This window comes from Lampris incognitus, chromosome 4, assembly GCF_029633865.1.
Source record: "Lampris incognitus isolate fLamInc1 chromosome 4, fLamInc1.hap2, whole genome shotgun sequence".
Taxonomy (NCBI): domain Eukaryota; kingdom Metazoa; phylum Chordata; class Actinopteri; order Lampriformes; family Lampridae; genus Lampris; species Lampris incognitus.
In genome coordinates, this window is record NC_079214.1 from 1,247,559 (window position 1) to 1,270,902 (window position 23,344).

Sequence of the window (23,344 nt, forward strand, 5' to 3'; positions counted from 1 at the left end):
CAGTTTTAAATCATCATGTCTTCTATTTTAATAAGCCACGTCTTATCATGAACATGCATTTAGCAAAGGATAAAAGAAAAGCACAATGAATGGCTCATAAACTGACAATGTCGAGCTATAGATAAATGTACAGTTGTATGTTGGTGCATGGAACTGGCAGCCAGAATAACACAATCTCAGTTTATCCAAACCACAACAGAAGTCAAAGCTCCCTTTGAAGCACATGTGCCTACTATTCATGGGCGTGCGTAAACGGCATGTATGATATGCGCATTCATGATAAACAAGTGGGTTGTTTGAAAAATGGACTTTATGATTTAAAACTTGGTCATTCCAAGAGATGTTCTTGCTTTTTTGTGATGCCCAGAAAATTTTACCAAAGATTTATAAACCTTTCTGTTCTGTTGTATCTCCATGGGAAAAAGTATTTTTTGGGACTTATGGCGTCATGCAACTTGCAGTTCCAACCTGAGCCAATGAGCCACACCAGCTGTCTGTACTGGCTGAGGATAATGAGGCACTTCCTCACTGTCATTCTCTGAGGACTATGCTATAGTCCAATGCATCAGTAAGGGCGAGGAGGCTGAGTACAGGGCTGTGGTGGGAAACTTTGTCACGTGGTGTGAGTAGAACAATCTGCAGCTCAACGTGATTAAGACAAAGGAGCTGGTTGTTGACCTGAGGAGGGACATGACATCAGTGACCCCTGTCTCCATCCAGGGGGTCAGTGTGGACACTGTGGAAAACTACAAGTATCTGGGGGTGTATATAGACAATAAACTGGACTGGGCTAAGAACACTGATGACCTCTACAAGAAGAGACAGAGCCGTCTCTACTTTTTGAGGAGGCTGAGGTCCTTTAAGATCTGCCAGACAATGCTCAGGATGTGGTATGAGTCTGTAGTGGCCAGTGCTCTCCTGTTTGCTGCCGATTGTTGCGGCAGCAGGTTGAGGGTAGCAGATGCAAACAGGCTCAATAAACTGATCTGCAAGGCCGGTGACATTGTGGGGGTGGAACTGGATTCTCTGTCAGCGGTTTCTGAGAGGAGGACGCTGTTGAAATTACGTGCCATCATGGACAACGTCTCCTACCCAATCCATGACATGCTGGTTGGGCACAGGAGTACTTTCAGTAATAGACTCATTCTGCTGAAAAGCACCACAGACCGCCATAGGAGGTCATTCCTGCCTGTATCCATCACACTTTACAACTCCTCCCTCAGACTCAGACTATCAGACACTGAGTTAATGGTCATTGGACTGGCCTTGTCGAGTTTTGTTTGTGCTGCTTGTTGCGTGCTGTGGTAGTGCAGTATAGATAGGGTGTTATGTGCACCATGCTTGTTGATATATTTTGTTCTTATTTCTATTTCTTATTTATCTTTTATTTCTGTTTGTTTCTGTTTATATTTTCTTATCTTGTTAGTTTTTAGTTATTAGAGCATGAGTGTCTGTAATAGAACTCAATTTCCCCTCAGGGATGAATAAAGTATTCTGATTCTGATTCTTCCACTGAAGGAAGTGACTGGTTGTCAAGTTTCAGTCTGTCATCTAGAGATGAATACATCCATGGATCCAACTTAAAAACAAACCAACACTAAACAGTGGCTTTGAGTTGACTAGAGGTCTCCAATTTCCCAACTTACAGATTTTACTTTCAACAGCTCCTAATCTTTAAGGAGACAGCCTATAATATTTTTCAAGGGACACCACTGCCTTTGCAAAACATAATTTTGACAAGGTGATCTTGTCTTAATGGAGTAGCGAGGCAGGTTATTGACTTGGTGAAGAGGCAGAAGGAATGAGATCAGCAAATGATGGCAAAGGCTGCTTTGCTCTGAGTGAGAGATGGCATCAAATCAGAGCCGTCATCTGTTGGCCTTACAAACTGATTTATGGACAACATGATAAATAACATTGTGACTGCCAGATGTACCCTCAAAAGGGAAATGAAGCAGAGAGGGTGCATAATTTGTGTTGCACTGTAAATTTGTCAAAATTCACAATCACAATTATATGTTCTTCTAACAATAGACATCCATCCATCCATCCATTATCCAAGCCACTTATCCTGCTCTCAGGGTCGCGCGGATGCTGGAGCCTATCCCAGCAGTCATTGGGCGGCAGGCGAGGAGACACCCCGGACAGGCCGCCAGTCTATCACAGGGCCCCGCGCGCACACACACACACACACACACACACACACACACACACACACACACACACACACACACACACACACACACACACACACACACACCTAGGGACAATTTAGTACAGCCGACTCACCTGACCTGCATGTCTTACAAGTCATAACAACAGACATCACAAATATGAAGTAGGCACACTGTACACCAGATAGGTTAGGGATCTAACATACGGATCTGACAGTGAGGACAAAAAAAGCAAGACAGCTCATATACTCAAACAACTACAGCTCCCCGTCCTCATACTTGTGCCTGTTAAAAGTGGTCTGCCACAAGGGGCTTTTCTCTTACCAGGTGTGGAGAAGGAGAAGATGGTGGTCGGCCGTCTTGTGATTAACATCTCTGTAACTGTGCTGGTGGTCGTGGCTGGTGAAGAGGTGGGTTGAGCAGGACTTGGAGTGATTATGCATGGGTACATGTCCCTGACGATACTGCCATTGTCCCCACACACAGCTGTGATGCAATTCCCAAGCCCATCGGTAGTGTTGTAGATTGTAGCACCATATGGATAGATTTTACCATTTACGAAGCATGTACAACCTGCAGAGGAAGAGTTGTCTTTTTTTTTCATGCTCAAGTGTTATTTTTCTCACGCATTAGTATGTAGAGAGTTTTGTAAATGGTGGTGAAAATGTTTTTTCTTACTATTGACGTTGTAGCTGCAGCTTATTCCAGAGACCATACAAGTGCTTTGAGAAAGAATAAAATAAGGGTTTTAGTATTGTCTTGGGGTTACATCGCAAAACAATCCCTTAAAATGCACAATGTGAAATGATGAGAGAGGCATCAACATGATGTCTTCACTTGTTTTGGGATATCATAAAACACCTGCTCAACACAGCCAATGATTAAACTATATTAAACAAGCAGAAAAAAATGTAGGGCTGATGATATAACTATATTAAATAAGTAGAATATGGGGTATTGTGTGTACATTGATGAGGAAAAAAAGGAATATAATCCATGTTGGAATAAGGCTGTAACATAACAAAATGTGGGGAAAGTGAAGGGGTGTGAATACTTTCCGGATGCACTGTATGTAGTGCCAATGATATAACTATATAAATAAGTAGAAAATATGTAGTGCTAATGAGAGAACTATATTAAATAAGTAGAATATATGTAGTGCCAATGATATAAATATATAAATAAGTAGAATATATGTAGTGCTAATGATATAACTATATTAAACAAGTAGAATATATGTAGTGCTAATGAGAGAACTATATTAAATAAGTAGAATATATGTAGTGCCAATGATATAACTATATTAAATAAGTAGAGTATATGTAGTGCTAATGATATAACTATATTAAACAAGTAGAATATATGTAGTGCCAATGATAGAAATATATTAAACAAGCAGAATATATGTAGTGCCAATGATAGAACTATATTAAACAAGCAGAATATATTTAGTGCCAATGATAGAACTATATTAAACAAGTAGAATATATGTAGTGCCAATGATAGAACTATATTAAACAAGCAGAATATATGTAGTGCCAATGATAGAACTATATTAAACAAACAGAATATATGTAGTGCCAATGATAGAACTATATTAAACAAGCAGAATATATGTAGTGCCAATGATAGAACTATATTAAACAAACAGAATATATGTAGTGCCAATGATAGAACTATATTAAACAAGTAGAATATATGTAGTGCCAATGATAGAACTATATTAAACAAGCAGAATATTAGTAGTGCCAATTATAGAACTATATTAAATAAGCAGAATATATGTAGTGCCAATGATAGAACTATATTAAACAAGCAGAATATATGTAGTGCCAATGATAGAACTATATTAAACAAGCAGAATATATGTAGTGCCAATGATAGAACTATATTAAACAAGCAGAATATTAGTAGTGCCAATGATAGAACTATATTAAACAAGCAGAATATTAGTAGTGCCAATGATAGAACTATATTAAACAAGCAGAATATATGTAGTGCCAATGATAGAACTATATTAAATAAGCAGAATATATGTAGTGCCAATGATAGAACTATATTAAATAAGCAGAATATATGTAGTGCCAATGATAGAACTATATTAAACAAGCAGAATATTAGTAGTGCCAATGATAGAACTATATTAAACAAGCTGAATATATGTAGTGCCAATGATAGAACTATATTAAACAAGCAGAATATATGTAGTGCCAATGATAGAACTATATTAAATAAACAGAATATTAGTAGTGCCAATGATAGAACTATATTAAACAAGCAGAATATATGTAGTGCCAATGATAGAACTATATTAAACAAGCAGAATATTAGTAGTGCCAATGATAGAACTATATTAAATAAGCAGAATATATGTAGTGCCAATGATAGAACTATATTAAACAAGTAGAATATATGTAGTGCCAATGATAGAACTATATTAAACAAGTAGAATATATGTAGTGCCAATGATAGAACTATATTAAACAAGTAGAATATATGTAGTGCCAATGATAGAACTATATTAAAAAAGTAGACTATATGTAGTGCCAATGATAGAACTATATTAAACAAGCAGAATATATGTAGTGCCAATGATAGAACTATATTAAATAAACAGAATATTAGTAGTGCCAACGATAGAACTATATTAAACAAGCTGAATATATGTAGTGCCAATGATACAACTATATTAAATAAGCAGAATATTAGTAGTGCCAATGATAGAACTATATTAAACAAGCTGAATATATGTAGTGCCAATGATACAACTATATTAAATAAACAGAATATTAGTAGTGCCAACGATAGAACTATATTAAACAAGCTGAATATATGTAGTGCCAATGATACAACTATATTAAATAAGCAGAATATTAGTAGTGCCAATGATAGAACTATATTAAACAAGCAGAATATATGTAGTGCCAATGATAGAACTATATTAAACAAGCAGAATATATGTAGTGCCAATGACAGAACTATATTAAACAAGCAGAATATATGTAGTGCCAATGATAGAACTATATTAAACAAGCAGAATATATGTAGTGCCAATGATAGAACTATATTAAACAAGCAGAATATATGTAGTGCCAATGATAGAACTATATTAAATAAACAGAATATTAGTAGTGCCAATGATAGAACTATATTAAACAAGCAGAATATTAGTAGTGCCAATTATAGAACTATATTAAATAAGCAGAATATATGTAGTGCCAATGATAGAACTATATTAAATAAGCAGAATATATGTAGTGCCAATGATAGAACTATATTAAATAAGCAGAATATATGTAGTGCCAATGATAGAACTATATTAAACAAGCAGAATATTAGTAGTGCCAATGATAGAACTATATTAAACAAGCTGAATATATGTAGTGCCAATGATAGAACTATATTAAACAAGCAGAATATATGTAGTGCCAATGATAGAACTATATTAAATAAACAGAATATTAGTAGTGCCAATGATAGAACTATATTAAACAAGCAGAATATTAGTAGTGCCAATGATAGAACTATATTTAACAAGCAGAATATATGTAGTGCCAATGATAGAACTATATTAAATAAGCAGAACATATGTAGTGCCAATGATAGAACTATATTAAACAAGCAGAATATATGTAGTGCCAATGATAGAACTATATTAAACAAGCAGAATATATGTAGTGCCAATGATAGAACTATATTAAACAAGCAGAATATATGTAGTGCCAATGATAGAACTATATTAAATAAACAGAATATATGTAGTGCCAATGATAGAACTATATTAAACAAGCAGAATATATGTAGTGCCAATGATAGAACTATATTAAATAAGCAGAATATATGTAGTGCCAATGATAGAACTATATTAAACAAGCAGAATATATGTAGTGCCAATGATAGAACTATATTAAATAAGCAGAATATATGTAGTGCCAATGATAGAACTATATTAAACAAGCAGAATATATGTAGTGCCAATGATAGAACTATATTAAACAAGCTGAATATTAGTTGTGCCAATGATAGAACTATATTAAACAAGCAGAATATATGTAGTGCCAATGATAGAACTATATTAAACAAGCAGAATATATGTAGTGCCAATGATAGAACTATATTAAATAAGCAGAATATATGTAGTGCCAATGATAGAACTATATTAAACAAGCAGAATATATGTAGTGCCAATGATAGAACTATATTAAACAAGCAGAATATATGTAGTGCCAATGATAGAACTATATTAAACAAGCAGAATATATGTAGTGCCAATGATAGAACTATATTAAACAAGCTGAATATTAGTAGTGCCAATGATAGAACTATATTAAACAAGTAGACTATATGTAGTGCCAATGATAGAACTATATTAAACAAGCAGAATATATGTAGTGCCAATGATAGAACTATATTAGACAAGCAGAATATATGTAGTGCCAATGATAGAACTATATTAAACAAGCAGAATATATGTAGTGCCAATGATAGAACTATATTAAACAAGCTGAATATATGTAGTGCCAATGATAGAACTATATTAAACAAGCTGAATATAGTATGTAGTGCTTCTCTTCTTTGTTTTTCACACCGCAGGAACCAAGTGTTACTGTGACAACCGTTTGTGTGCATTTTGAAAGGTCAACTGGGCATTGCAGTTATGATAGTGATGGTTTGGTGTGGGTCAAAATTATATTTTACATTTGGTAACACAAAGGACCTATCTCCATAACATCAGGCACGCCGTCACCCATCTCCATAACATCAGGCGTCACCCATCTCCATAACATCAGGCGTCACTCATCTCCATAACATCAGGCGTCACCCATCTCCATAACATCAGGCGTCACCCATCTCCATAACATCAGGCACGCCGTCACCCATCTCCATAACATCAGGCGTCACTCATCTCCATAACATCAGGCGTCACCCATCTCCATAACATCAGGCACGCCGTCACTCATCTCCATAACATCAGGCGTCACTCATCTCCATAACATCAGGCGTCACCCATCTCCATAACATCAGGCGTCACTCATCTCCATAACATCAGGCACGCCGTCACCCATCTCCATAACATCAGGCGTCACCCATCTCCATAACATCAGGCGTCACTCATCTCCATAACATCAGGCACGCCGTCACCCATCTCCATAACATCAGGCGTCACCCATCTCCATAACATCAGGCGTCACTCATCTCCATAACATCAGGCACGCCGTCACCCATCTCCATAACATCAGGCGTCACCCATCTCCATAACATCAGGCGTCACTCATCTCCATAACATCAGGCACGCCGTCACCCATCTCCATAACATCAGGCGTCACCCATCTCCATAACATCAGGCACGCCGTCACCCATCTCCATAACATCAGGCGTCACCCATCTCCATAACATCAGGCACGCCGTCACCCATCTCCATAACATCAGGCGTCACCCATCTCCATAACATCAGGCACGCCGTCACCCATCTCCATAACATCAGGCGTCACCCATCTCCATAACATCAGGCACGCCGTCACACATCTCCACAGCACAGCACAGTTCCGCCCAGGGACTAATCACACTAGCACTGTAGTAGCACCTGCTCCATACGGGAGCCAACCGTGGCTAACATCCATCTTTAACTATCACCACCATCTACCAACGGGCCTGCCCGCTGGCTAAACCCTACTTAATGTATGCCCAGTGGCCCGGGTTCCATATGGGCCTCCTAGGAAGCTATCATCTGTCTTTAACAACCACATGCACCATACAGGTCTGCCCGGTGAATTACTCCCCTGGCACTGTTGATGCATGCTTAGCAGCATGAGCTCCGTATGGGCCTCCTCGCGTTTCTTTCCATACCTTACTTACTATATATATAACACTTTCCAGTAGTACATTCTAAACCCATTTCAACTGGTCTAACATCAGCCTGCCAACTAGGAGTCCTTGTCTCAGTTACCAACTGCATAATTTTAAATCTTTTCCTCTTGGGCGTCCGGTCAGCGTAGCGGTCTATTCCGTTGCCTACCAACACAGGGATCGACAGTTCGAATCCCCGTGTTACCTCCAGCTTGGTCGGGCACCCCTACAGACACAATTTGCTGTGTCTGTGGGTGGGAAGCCGGATGTGGATGTGTGTCCTGGTCGCTGCAATAGTGCCTCCTTTGGTCGGTCGGAGCACCTGTTCGGGGGGGAGGGGAAACTGGGGGAATAGTGTGATCCTCCCACGTGCTACGTCCCCCTGGTGAAACTCCTCACTGTCAGGTGAAAAGGAGCGGAGCAGAGAAGAGTGGGGTAATTGGCCAAGTACAACAGCCGCAGACGTCATTCCAGCCAACACTGCGCTGAAACGGCTTTTGGAGAGAAGGGCAGACACAGACCGTGGAGGGGCAACTGCAAAAACCACATTGCTGGAGGCGGTTCGGAGAAGGTTCAGCAACATCCAAAAGGAGCCGCTGTACACTTTGGCCACTGTTCTTGAGCCCAGGCATGTTATTAGCCTACTGCTACTGTAGTAATATAGCTATTATTATCATTATTAATCTATTGCTATACTTACAAAATTAATTTTAATGAACATAGCTATAGGCTAATAGTTAGGCTCTGTGTTTGCCTGGCTGTATCTAAAACACAATCATTTGAACTATCCTTCTTGTCTTTGTCTGTTCATGCAAAAGGTACAAGAATCGCTACTTCTCAGCAGAAGTTAAAGATCAAGTGAAACGGCTGCTTCTGACTATGCTGGAGGGGGAGACTGGACACGCACCTAAGGAACCTGTTGCAGAAGCCTCCACTGCACCTGGACCTGTCACAGAAGCACCTGCAGCCAAAAAGCTATGTGGTCTCTTGCTTTCAGTACATGACGAAATACTGAAGGAGAATTCTGGGGTGGAGCAACTGCTGGCCAGCCCTTCGTCTGTGCAGGTACAGAGTTACCTGTCTGAGTTGCCCATCAGCAGAAGTGAAACTGCATTTACCTTCTGGAGGATCAATAAAGATCGTTTCCCTGCACTTGCTCCACTTGCCCGAGCCTACCTCTCTGCCCCGTGTACAAGCGTTGACAGTGAGCGTTTGTTTAGCTTGGCGGGACATGTGGTAGATGAGAGAAGAAAGCAACTATCTGGTGACAAGGCAGAGATGCTTCTGTTTGTGAAGAAAAACTTGCCATTAATGTTCAAGTGATTGCAGTAGGTCCATCCGTTCGTTAGTACGAACCATTGTGTGTAACTCGTTTTTAAAAAATAATAGGCTGTACGGCGCTCGGTTCCTAAGTATGGGCGTTCGTAACTTGGGGACTACCTGTAATTTCTTGTGATCACAGGATCACTAATCTCCCAATCTGCGTCAGAGAACCGTCAGAAAAGTGTAGGATCCAGGGTCTGGCAACTCTACCATAGGTTTAAGAGAAACTCAAGTGTGTACTGGATTGTTTGGTGGGAGTGTCAGTGACTCCAGGCAAAATTTGTAATATCACCAAAAGCAAGTAATATAAAATCTCTGAACCAACTCATAAACAACATTTTGGACTTAAAAACACTCAAAAACTAGCCCACTTAGGACAAGACAACACATAAAACAACAGTAACAATAAAAAAGTCCCTCTGAAATGAGGAACCTGCTGCCAGTCGCCATAGGAGCAACGCCCCCCACTAAGTAATTATTTAGCTGTAAAAAAACGTTTGCCATCCAGTCCTGAAAATACCTCCTGCTCTATGTCAAGCCCTTGGAATAACCCCCTTTTCCATAATACTTCTATTATTACCTTCCATAAATACTTCCAGACATGAGGCACACTCTTACAGAGCCTATAACAAACCCCATTAGGTCCAGGTGTAGAAGACCCTTGCACACCTCCCAGTATATTGCACCTGACGCTACCTGTGAGCATTACCTCCTCTGCAGTGTCGGAGCACTGAGTTGACAACAAAGAAGCCAGCAGCAACTAGCGGTCAGGCGTTTGTGCAGGACTTACCAAAGGTAACAGTTATTTGATGGAACATTCGCTCCAATGCTGTAATGGGTGCCTTGGTTGTCATAGCAACCACACTCGTCTCTGGTAACACACTTCATGGTGTCTTCGTCAAAGTAGGCTTGTGTTGGAGAACATTGCGGGTAGCAGCCTGTAACACAATGAAAGCATTATAAACAAAATGTGGAATCTCAGAGGTTCACCCCTCCTGAGAATTCTGCTGCTGTGTTCTCCAAAGCCACGGAAAAGCTTTAAAATAACGTTCACAATGAATGTGAACACAATGGTGTAAAGATGAGGTTCTCCATTTACACTTTGTGATTTTGGGTTTCCTGCAGTCAGATGAGGGCCTCTCCAGGCTTACATGTACTCTCCGATGAAACTTGGCAGGTTTAAGAAAATTTAAGGGATTTTTGTGGTCAATGTTTTCAACAAAACTGTGTTTACTGCACCTTCCAGGCCTGTGATGAGATTGGAACAGTTTCCTGATGGGTTCCTGCATGTCTTCATACAGGGAGCGCCACAAGGCTTGTAATGCCACTCACAACCACTAGGGGTGTTGTAGTAGTCACAGAACACAGCTGAGAGGGAAAACATGAGACGTAACGTGTTAGTCCTACAGTTACTCAATATGAAATAATGTGTTTATAGGAGCCATATATTATACAAGATTTTGGCAATTTTATAATATTTCATGGCATGTATGAAACATGTTGATAAAGTTTATTATGTAGGAAAAATGTGAAATTCGTTAATTATTTCTCAGCCTGTCTTCCTCCTCATAGAGAGAACACAGTATTTGGTGGCTGTAGAGCATTTCTTACATATATACTACTCACACTGGCTGGGACTGACAGGTGAGTTGACCAATGGTTGGGCTCATGTAAACAGTGGGTTGGGGCATTAACATATCCCCAGTTAAGACATTACCATCAGCACAGTACCAAAACAAGCCTGTAAAATCATGGGATTTTGAAATATGGAAACTATAGCAACACATGACAGTGTCAAGGTCTGTGATTCGGGCTGATAAGGTTTTTCCTTTCTCTGAGATGAAAGGCCACCGTGCTTATGAAAGAACGAGGGAAGACTGGTTTACTAGAGTAGAACTCCTTTACATTCTGTGTATCCAGACCACTGGCACCCTGCTCCAACGTTTTTCTCTCATTATTCTGGTTCAGCTGGGTGTCAGACTACTACCACTACTACTACTACGACTACTACTACTACCACCACCACCACCACTACTACTATTAGTACCACTGCTACTACTACCACCACCACTACTACTACCACCACTACCACCACCACTACTACGACTACTACTACCACCACTACTACTACCACTACTACCACCACCACCACTACTACTACTACTACCACCACTACTACCACCACCACCACCACTACTACTACTACTACCACCACTACTACTACTACTACTACTTTTGGTTGTTCCAATTAGGGGGTGCCACAGTGGATCATCATTTCCATTTCTTCCTGTCCTCTGCATCTTCCTCTGTCACACCAGCCACCTGCATGTCCTCCCTCACCATGTCCATAAACCTCCTCTTTGGCCTTCCTCTTCTCCTCTTCCCTGGCAGCTCCATATTCAGCATCCTTCTCCCAATATACCCAGCATCTCTCCTCCACACATGTCCAAACCATCTCAATCTTGTCTCTCTTGCTTTGTCTTTAAACCATCCAACCTGAACTGTCCCTCTAATATACTCGTTCCTAATCTTGTCCTTCTTCATCACTCCCAGTGAAAATCTTATCATCTTCATCTCTGCCACCTCCAGCTCAACCTCCTGTCTTTTCATCAGCGCCACTGTCTCCAAACCATACAACAAAGCTGGTCTCACTACCATCTTGTAAACCTTCCCTTTAACTCTTGCTGGTACCCTTCTGTCACACATCACTCCTGACACTTCTCCACCCACTCCACTCTGCCTGCACTCTCTTCTTCATCTCTCTCCTGCACTCCCCGTTACTTTGAACAGTTGACCCCAAGTATTTAAACTCATCCACCTTCGTCACCTCCCCTCCTTGCATCCTCACCATTCCACTGTCCTCACTCTCATTCACGCATAGGTATTCCGTCTTGCTCCTGCTAACTTTCAAACTACCAGGAAAATAAAAAGTCCCTTGTATGCACCCTAAGCATTGCCTTTGTGCACTGATTGACTGACTGATTGACACCTACTATGTGCTATCAGACTTGAACCTAGTTTTTTACACTTACCTGCGTTGTTGTCTGCAGACTACATTGTGTTGTATTAACTGTCAGATGTACGTCGCTTTGGATAAAGTGTCTGCTACATGAAACTGTAAGACTATACTGGTGGTGGTTTCTTACTGTGGTCTAGTTTTGACCTCTTTTTAACTAATTTGCCTGCTGTGGTGACGAGGAAACTCACGGCAGATCCTTGGCGTTCTCCACCTCACACAGGTTCCAGCTTCATTGCAGGCTCTGGCGTAAGCAGCGATGGCTGTGCAGAAACACTCGCAGTCCCCACCGGTATCACACGCACAGGAGTCTCTCACACATGAGTCATAATATGGACCAGGGTCCACCTTGACAACACAATTATGTCATGTTCAGTGGATTTATAAGAACACCAGAGGAAAAGTTGTTTTCCACAGATATGCACACGCACATAAATACTTAGTAGATACTTAACACACTGATTGGAAAGGTAGTGTAAAGATGTGTGTCAGTGTATGTGAGTATGATGCGTATGTGCAAACATATATATATATATATATATCTCAACACAGATACAGGAAAAACCGTTTTAATACATAGCAGTACAGGCCTGTTTCGTGCGTCGCACACTCATCAGCTGCTAATGTGGTTCAACAAAGAACTGGCAGAATTCTGCCAAAACTTGGCAGAGAAGTATGTTATTATCTGCAGACCTGACATGTCCACCTTGAATAGTAGAAACGAATTGGCCACCAGCTGTAGACACCGAAAAACATGTCTCCTTTGTAATTACAAGTAAAACATCTTTATTATTCCCCTCCCCATTAGATGATACATGTGACATTTATTAGATGTTGTATTTTTATATTTTAACTGCCTGCCCTTCCAACTGTGTCCCAACACCACCCACGATATGATTTACATAAATTACCTTGGTATATTTAAATGTAGACCATTTCAACAGTGCCCCGGTCCTTTAAATGCTTTTCAAAACAAGCCCCACCCCTTACCCCACTGGTTGTAATGTTTTCTACCCCACCATTGGTTGCTGTGCATCGTAACTACCACCCCATTGGTTATTAGTGTAAATGTTTTCTCCTCTCATTGGTTGCTGTCCACCCTAACTAGGGGTGTGACGTGAGGCAATGTGGGCTGTGTTTTCTTTGTCGAACCACATCAGCAGCTGATCTGTGCACGACACACCAAACAAGCTTTTACTGCTATGTCTTAAAAGTTTTTTTCATATATATATATATATATATGTATGTATGTACAGAGGCTCTGTGCTGCAAATCAGCTTCATGTTAAGTGATTTTGTTTTTACCTTTAACGTACCTGAACTGTAGTGGCCTTTATTTCCCCGGCTGTCCTGACCACAGCCCCTGAAATGTGCCGGCTTTTATTTCCCCGGCTGTCCTGATCACGGCCCTTGAACTGTGCTGGCCTTTATTTCCCCGACTGTCCTGACCACAGCCCCTGAACTGTAGTGGCCTTTATTTCCCCGGCTGTCCTGATCACAGCCCCTGAACTGTACTGGCCTTTATTTCCCCGGCTGTCTTGACCACAGCCCCTGAACTGTACTGGCCTTTATTTCCCCGACTGTCCTGATCACAGCCCCTGAACTGTACTGGCCTTTATTTCCCCGGCTGTCCTGACCACAGCCCCTGAACTGTACTGGCCTTTATTTCCCCGGCTGTCCTGACCACAGCCCCTGAACTGTACTGGCCTTTATTTCCTCGACTGTCCTGACCAGAGCCCCTGAACTTTACTGGCCTTTATTTCCCCGGCTGTCCTGACCAGAGCCCCTGAACTGTACTGGCCTTTATTTCCCCGACTGTCCTGATCACAGCCCCTGAACTGTACTGGCCTTTATTTCCCCGGCTGTCCTGACCACAGCCCCTGAACTGTACTGGCCTTTATTTCCCCGGCTGTCCTGATCACAGCCCCTGAACTGTGCTGGCCTTTATTTCCCCGGCTGTCCTGACCACAGCCCCTGAACTGTAGTGGCCTTTATTTCCCCGGCTGTCCTGACCACAGCCCCTGAACTGTACTGGCCTTTATTTCCCCGGCTGTCCTGACCACAGCCCCTGAACTGTACTGGCCTTTATTTCCCCGGCTGTCCTGACCACAGCCCCTGAACTGTACTGGCCTTTGTGCCAAACATGTTGTGAGATGTAAACGAGACCATTCTCCATGGGTTTGAATAAACCACAAGACATTTTGTCTTCTTGCACAACCAGGACAAAATGTAATCATATATTTATGCTCACATTGGCATTACTGACTGGTTTTGCCTGCTTGATAATATCATCAGATATGTGCACAGTTGTTACTTCTAACTGTAAGGATTGTGCGTGCTTAAACAAAGGCGTGTGAGATTTCTAGCCATAAGACGCTGTCAGATATCCCAGTAGAAGTTCAAATGTTTAATTTCAAAGTTCTTCAATTCAGGTCTCGAGGCAAAAACCCATAGAAAAGGTGCACAAGACCACGGACATCTACTCTGTGTGTGTGTGTGTGTGTGTGTATGTCTGTGTGGGTGTCAACAGTTACTTGTGAATGACAGCTGTGAAAGGTGGCGCTGTTGATGATGCTGCACTGCCTCTGGGCCCAGGCTGCCCGGTAGGGGTTGGAGGTACAGGGGTCACTGATCAGCCTGGCATTGGGGCAGCTGGCTGACACTTTCCAACTGTTACCAAAGTCCAGAGGATCCACCACCATCTCAGAGGAGCGAGTGGTGAAATCATTCTTACTATTGCCATCGTAGTTTCCACACAGACCGCACACCTGCCCCTGGGAAGGAGGTAGAAAAGTCCAGGTTTAAATCTAAAGGTGTCTGTGCTTTTGCTGTTAGGCCCCCTCGGCTTAAGACTTGCAGAATCAGTGACTTCTTAAAACCAACTACTACTACTTTCGGCTGTTCCCATTAGGGGGCGCCACAGTGGATCATCGTTTCCATCTCTTCCGGTCCTCTGCATCTTCCTCTGTCACACCAGCCACCTGCATGTCCTCCCTCACCACGTCCATAAACCTCCTCTTTGGCCTTCCTCTTCTCCTCTTCCCTGGCAGCTCCATACTCAGCATCCTTCTCCCAGTATACCCAGCATCTCTCCTCCACACATGTCCAAACCATCTCCATCTTGTCTCTCTTGCTTTGTCTCCAAACCGTCCAACCTGAGCTGTCCCTCTAATATACTCGTTCCTAATCCTGTCCTTCTTCATCACTCCCAATGAAAAGCTTATCATCTTCATCTCTGCCACCTCCAGCTCCTCCTCCTGTCTTTTCATCAGTGCCACTGTCTCCAAACCATACAACATAGCTGGTCTCACTACCATCTTGTAAACCTTCCCTTTAACTCTTGCTGGTACCCTTCTGTCACACACCACTCCTGACATTCTTCTCCACCCACTCCACCCTGCCTGCACTCTCTTCTTCACCTCTCTCCTGCACTCCCCGTTACTTTGTACAGTTGACCCCAAGTATTTAAACTCATATGCCTTCATCACCTCCACTCCTTGCATCCTCACCATTCCACTGTCCTCTCTCTCATTCACACATATGTATTCCGTCTTGCTCCTACTGACTTTCATTCCTCTTCTCTCCAGTGCATACCTCCACCTCTCCAGGCTCTCCTCCACCACCACCCTACTCTCGCTACAGATCACAATGTCATCTGCAAACATCATAGTCCATGGAGACTCCTACCTGATCTCGTCCGTCAACCTGTCCATCACCACTGCAAACAAGAAAGGGCTCAGAGCCGATCCTTGATGTAATCCCACCTCCACCTTGAACCCATCTGTCATTCCAACCACACACCTCACCATTGTCACACTTCCCTCATACATATCCTGCACCACTCCTACATACTTCTCTGCAACTCCTGACTTCCTCATACAATACCACACCTCCTCTCTCGGCACCCTGTCGTATGCTTTCTCTAAATCTACAAAGACACAATGTACCTCCTTCTGGCCTCCTCTATACTTCTCCATCAACATTCTCAAAGCAAACATCACATCTGTGGTGCTCTTTCATGGCATGAAGCCATACTGCTGCTCGCTGATCATCACCTCTCCTCTTAACCTAGCTTCTATTACTCTTTCCCAAATCTTCATGCTGTGGCTGATCAACTTTATACCTCTGTAGTTGTTACAGTTCTGCACATCGCCCTTGTTCTTGAAAATCGGTACCAGTATGCTTCTTCTCCACTCCTCAGGCATCCTCTCACTTTCCAAGATTGTGTTAAACAATCTAGTTAAAAACTCCACTGCCATCTCTCCTAAACACCTCCATGCCTCCACAGGTATGTCATCAGGACCAACTGCCTTTCCACTCTTCATCCTCTTCATAGCTGCCCTCACTTCCTCCTTGTTAATCCACTGAACTTCTTAATTCACCATCCCCACATCATCCAACCTTCTCTCTCTCTCATTTTCTTCATTCATCAACCCCTCAAAGTACTCCTTCCACCTTCTCATCACACTCTTCTCGCTTCTCAGAACATTTCCATCTCTATCCTTGATCGCCCTAACCTGCTGCACATCCTTCCCAGCTTGGTCTCTCTGTCTAGCCAATCGGTACAAGTCCTTAACTTCTTTAAACGTACAGGCTTTTATTGATTTCGTTCTTTTAATTATATTTATTATTGTTTTTTACTGCCTTTTTATCTCGTTTACCGTCTTTATCTTTCAACACCCGTCTGTTTTCTCTCTGCTGTTTTTGTGTCCTTTTTCTTCTTGCTTTAGGTTTATCTTGATTTTACCTTAATTCTTTTTTAAAGATTTTTTTTGTTGCATTTTCCATCTTATATAGTTGCAGTAGAGAGAGAGACAGGAAAGGCAGGGGAGAGAGAGGGGATAACATGCAGCAAAGGGCCCAGGCCAGATTCGAACCCAGGCCACTGCGGTAAGGACTCAGCCTTATGTGGTACCCCTGTACCAGGTGAGCCACCAGGGCGCCCACGATTTTACCTTAATTTTGTACTTGCTTTTGTTGGCCTTACCTTTTTGCTTTATGTTTTTACATTGCTTTCTGATTATTCTGCTTTTGCTGTATCTGTCAAAACACTTTGTAAACTCTGTTTTTAAAGGTGCTACATAAATAAAGATTAATATCACTATCATATTATTATTATTATTATTGTAGAACATGTATAATTTACTTTCAAATGAAAAAGCATGTCCTCTTCTCTGTATTTGGCAATGCGCTGATTCCTGTCAAAAAATCACAGCCAACACCTTTCTCTGTGGTCCTTCTCTGTGGTCTTTCTCTGGAGTCCTTCTCTGTGGTCCTTCTCTGTGGCCCTTCTCTGTGGCCCTTCTCTGTGGTCCTTCTCTGTGGTCCTTCTCTGTGGTCCTTCTCTGGGGTCTTTCTCTGTGGTCCTTCTCTGGGGTCCTTCTCTGTGGCCCTTCTCTGTGGTCCTCTGTGGTCCTTCTCTGGGGTCCTTCTCTGTGGTCTTTTTCTGGGGTCTTTCTCTGTGGTCCTTCTCTGTGGTCCTTCTCTGTGGTCTTACCATTTCCCTCAGCTTTTTCTACTATCATGTAGCTTGTGTGTCATGTTTTGTAATGCTGTTTGTATTACAAACACATTTTGTGTGCAATATTCAACAAACCCATAGTGCCAGGTTAGGGTAGTAAAAATGTGCAGTCTTTGTTGGTTACCTGGTGGTTTGGGCTGAGTTTGATGAAAAAGCTTGTCTTCTGATCCCACATGAGCACAAGCCCTGGTTTGACCGTCACAACCAGGTACATGCCCATCTTTCGGACCTGGGCTGGGAACAAGGTGCTGCTGCCCTTTATCACTTGGTAACTCCCATCATTCAGACGGAACTCATTGGCCTGTTGAAGATGATTTAAAATCAAATGTACATGTGTTAAGGTATATTTCTATGGCAATAATTCAAAATTCAGCAAATTAAGAATAAATAAAACAAAGACAAAAAATAATGCCACACCTGCCTGTCTGAGTGTAATTTTAAGTCATTTATCATTATGTGTAATAAGTTGAAATAAAATGAACACTGATTGCGATGCTACTGTATCTACTTGTGCACCTGGTACTATACAGTATATCTACAACACAAGTTGGTTTTTTTACCCCAAGGAAAATCTTAATGGCCTTGGAGCAGGTAGTTCCTGTAGTCCCACAGGGGATGTTCTCCGTTGTCACTCTGAAGGTGCCATTGGCCTGGTTAGTGCCACAGTAGTCCTACACACACACACAGATTTTAAGCAACACTCTTATCCATCGACCCATCTGTATAATTCTGTGCACATGGTAGGGATTAATGGAATGACTGCTGCTTTACCTGGATGAGTGTGTATTCACACAGTCCACTGAACTCGAACCTTTTTTCATCAAATGTGGTGTAGTGGCCATTGCCATAGATGCCACAAATCCCATCACACACATTAGTGGTACATGTGAACTTCCTGTTACTGCAAGTGCTGGGTAGACAAATATCATACACAACCTCTCAGTTACCCTTTTAGCTGCCTTGCAAAATCTACAATCCATTCACTTTTTGTATTTTTGTACCACAAAATTATTTCAAAATGTATCGAGAGTGCATATAGTTTGATCTAGTCAAAGTAAGAAAGTGAGGGGTGCTTAAAATCATGGCATTCATTTATCTCCTATTCAAAATACATGTATTTTGAATAATGTTTTTTTTTTTTAACATTTTCCCCCCTTTTTCTCCCCAATTGTACTTGGCTAATTAACCTATTTTCAGAGCGGTCCCGGTCACTGCTCCACCCCCTCTGCCGATCCGGGGAGGGCTGCAGACTACCACATGTCTCCTCCAATACATGTGGAGTCACCAGCCGCTTCTTTTCACCTGACAGTGAAGAGTTTCACCAGGGGGATGTAGCGCGTGGGAGGATCACGCTATTCCCCCCAGCTCCCCCTCCTGCCCAAACAGGCGCCCCGACTGACCAGAGGAGGCGTTAGTCCAGCGACCAGGACTCATACCCACATCCGGCTTCCCACCCACAGACACGGCCAATTGTGTCTGTAGGGACACTCGACCAAGCCAGAAGTAACACGGGGATTCAAAACGGCAATCCCCATGTTGGTAGGCAACAGAATAGACTGCTACACCACCCAGATGCCTATTTTGAATAAATCTTATAGTACAAAAACCACAGTACATCTAGAGTCTATAGTTTCCAAATCAATCAGGTCTATGACTACTAAGGTTCTGGAGAGAGTAATTTCATCTCAATTGATTTCTTTTATGAACAATAATAATGTTTTCAATAGTTTCCAGTCTGGTTTTAGAGCACTTCATAGTACCAAGACAGCTCTAGTTAAGGTCACTAATGACCTACTGCTGACTGCAGACAGAGGTAATTGCTCGATTTTAGTTCTTTTAGAGTTAAGTGATGCCTTTGACACAATCGATCACAGTCGATCTCCTCTTACATCGCTTGGAGACGGGTTGGCATCAAGGACTCTGCTCTTAGTTTACGCTCTTACCTCAGCAACAGAACTTTTTCTGCTGTTCTGGCTAACTCTACTTCTTCAATGGCTCACTTGAGTTGCGATGTCCCTCAAGGCTCAGTTCTTGGCCCTCTTTTGTTTTCTATATACATGCTGCCCCTTGGACAGTCATTCAAAATCCCGATGTGCTCTACCATTTATATGCTGACGACACTCAGTTATAGATGCCACTAAAACCCACAGTTACTAACGTTCTAGCAAATCTCCCAACTTGCCTCTCTGATGTTAAATCCTGGCTGTCTGATAATTTTCTTAAATTTAATGCTGATAAGTCTGAGGTCATTCTGTTCGGTCACCCAAATTCCATCAGCCCTTTGTTACTAATCTTGGTGGTCTGTCAGGTAGTCTTAAGCAGGCTGCTAGGAATCTTGGGGTAATATTCGATGCTAACCTTGGTTTTGATAATCAAATCAAACATGTTGTTCAGTCTCATGCTTTCTCCAGCTCAAGGTAATCTCCAAAATTAGGCCATTTTTTTCAATTGCCGATCTGCAAAAAGTTGTACATGCTTTTATCTATTCTCAAGTTGACTATTGTAACGCACTTTACTTGGGTATCAGCAAGGGCTCCCTCCACTGTCTGCAATAGGTACAAAACACTGCTGCTCAGCTCATTACCGGGACAAAGAGGCACGGCCATATCACTCCTGTGCTTGCCTTCCTACACTGGCTCCCTGTTATATTTCGAAAAAAAAACGATTACTCACTTTTAAGGCTTTAAATGGTCTTGCTCGTACATACATTTCTCATTAATTGACCTGGTATTGTAACATTGTTTTAGCAAAGTGCTATATAAATAAAGTTATTACACAGAGATACTACTGCATATAAATCAAATACTTAAAATACATAGATGTTTGCTATGGACTAATGTGCAAAATAGAGTGTAAGTAATATTTCATGTTTTCAGGCTAGCATGAGTCTCAGTATGTCTTGTTTGTGTATGTATCCATGAGAATGTGTGTAGGTTTCCATCTACTGTAAGTGTTTGGTGAGCTGTTGTACAAACCAGGTGTTGCAGTCCACAGTCAGTGTTTCTCCGGGTTGGTAGATCTCTCCATTATGAGCACAGGGACAACTTGCCTCTTTGATACAGCGTCCCTTCCCGTCTGATACCAGGCCAGCGGGGCACATGCAGCCTGATACGCACCCTGTACTAATCTACAACATACCACGGGGGAGGTGGGAGAGAGCAAGTGTGCAAAATGAACAGTGTGACTATGACTGTAGTATTTAGTCATTTCTGATACTTATGTGTATTTTCATTTATTGACACATTTATTGAAGTCCTTGTTTATTGTGTGTGCTACCTTACTAAGACCAATAAAAGTCATTTCCGCTTATGTGTGTGTGTGTGTGTGAGAGAGTGTGTATGTGTGTGGGTTATATATTATACTTACACAGGCCATGTCCAGGGTGTTGCAGCTTTTCTGACACTCAGTACCGGTAGCACCAGGTCCAAGAGAGGAACAGTCAAAGTACTCCATTGGAGCCACACAGAACCGTGAGACTGCAGACGGGCACAACAGATTCAGGTTGAGACATACTAGCAGAATACAGAAGCCTGCTGATGCATGTGGGTATTGTAATGATAAGAACAAATAGTTATTTGCCTGTTTTAATTTGTACTGTATGCGTTTCCTGTGGCGCATGCACAGGCAGACAAGTTGAAATAGGCTAGAAAATAACACATGTTGTCAGAGGTCTGGTTGGAAGAGAGAACAAGACGAAGATAGTATAAAGACTGTGAATGGACATCAGAAATCAGAATACTTTATTCATCCCCAAAGGGAAAATGGGTCCTATTACAGACACTCGCGCTCTAGTAAAGAAAAACTAAAAACTAACAAGATACAAGATAACAAGAAATAGAAATAAGAAAAACAGAAACAAATAGAAATAGAAGATAAAATAAATAGAAATAAGAATAAAATATATAAACATATGTGCACCATGTTCCAGCATATGACACCCTATCTATACTGTATTACTGCAGCATGAAACAACACTGACAGGGTAAAACAAGTGGAAGGGCCTATGTAATGACCATTAACCCCGAGTGTCTGACCCTTTGAGGGAGGAGTTGTAGTTTGATGGCCACAGGCAGGAATCACCTCCTGTGGCACTCTGTATTGCATTTTGGTAGAATGAGTCTATCACTAAAAGTACTCCTGTGCCCGACCAGCAAGTCATGGAGTGGGTGGGAGACATTGTCCATGATGGCACATAGTAACTTCAACAGCGTCCTCCTCTCAGAAACCACCGCCAGAATGTCCAGCTACATACCATGCTAGTCTTGAAAGCCACCCAGCAGAGTTAGCCTGATATATATATATATATATATATATATATATATATATATATATATATATATATATATATATATATATCAGTAAGCCAAGTGGGCACCATTACTATTAGAGAAAGCTAACGAAGTGAAAATGGAAGGCTTACATCCACCACCCAAACTTCAGTTGACGGGTAACATGGCTGAAAATTGGAGGTTTAATCAGTGAGTTATTGATAAGTTGTACTTAACCGCATTTGGAGCTGACAAGAAAAGTGAGTTACCGAAAACGTCAGTATTCTTAAATGTCGTGGGTGAGGAAGTCATCGAGACATATAATAACTTCACATTCGCTGATGAAGGGGATGAAATGAAGCTGGCTAAAATAAAGGAAAAGTTTGAGGTTTACTGTATACCTAAACATAATGTGACGTTCAAGAGACACTGATTTTTTACACATGTACAGAAAATACGGGGGGGGGGGCCTCAAAAAACGGACCCATGCAGGACTCTACTCCAGATAGCCTTAGCCCCGGGCCTGACAGCAGGCCTGCTATTGTTAGCACTAGCTCAGCCTCGTAGGCAAATGCGGCAGAGTTTGTCTCTGTTTACCGGCGTGGGAAGGCTCGTAAGAGCAAGCCACCGCTCGTGTGGCCTGGTCTGCAGTCACCTCTCTGGACTGCAAACCGGTTTTCTCCACTCACCAGCCCTGTTGGTAGTCCTACCGGCCAGCGTGCTTCTCCCCTCCTGACGACAGAGTAAAGCAACGCACACTAGTGATAGGAGACTCCATTAGCCGCAACGTTAGATTAGCTTCGCCAGCCTTGGTTCACTGTTTACCCGGGGCCAGAGTCTCCGACATAGAGGATAATCTTAGGGTCACGGAGGGAGAGTCAGGGAACCCAGGCACACAGCACCACTACTTTCAGCAACATTGTTATTCATGTCGGCACCAATAATGCTAGGATGAAGCAACCAGAGATCACAAAAGCCAGCCTAGTCAGGACACCTGAGTTTGCCAGAAAGATCAATCAATCAATCAATCAGATTTTATTTGCATAGCACTTTTCATACAAACAAATGTAACACAAAGTGCTACATTTAATAAAATCCCCCCCCTCACAAAAAAATAAAATAAATAAAAGCACTGGCAAATTTTAGAAAAGTACAAACAAGTTTAAAACTGAGTTAGTAAAATAAATGAAAGTGCC

At 41.9% G+C, this 23,344-nt stretch overlaps 1 protein-coding gene across 1 annotated transcript in view; it reads right to left on the reverse strand.

Annotated features, from left to right (window-relative positions):
* LOC130111525 (mucin-2-like) overlaps positions 1-23,344 on the reverse strand; it is a 168,681-nt gene that overhangs the window by 43,263 nt on the left and 102,074 nt on the right. The window contains exons 18-28 of the mRNA XM_056278748.1: positions 21,247-21,356; positions 20,856-21,007; positions 18,652-18,790; positions 18,441-18,551; positions 18,005-18,181; positions 14,894-15,133; positions 12,552-12,708; positions 10,584-10,712; positions 10,135-10,282; positions 2,853-2,896; positions 2,557-2,747 (exon numbers count right to left, since the gene is read on the reverse strand). Of these exons, the coding sequence (XP_056134723.1) occupies positions 2,557-2,747; positions 2,853-2,896; positions 10,135-10,282; positions 10,584-10,712; positions 12,552-12,708; positions 14,894-15,133; positions 18,005-18,181; positions 18,441-18,551; positions 18,652-18,790; positions 20,856-21,007; positions 21,247-21,356 (1,598 nt within the window). The remainder of the gene's footprint in view (positions 1-2,556; positions 2,748-2,852; positions 2,897-10,134; positions 10,283-10,583; positions 10,713-12,551; positions 12,709-14,893; positions 15,134-18,004; positions 18,182-18,440; positions 18,552-18,651; positions 18,791-20,855; positions 21,008-21,246; positions 21,357-23,344) is intronic.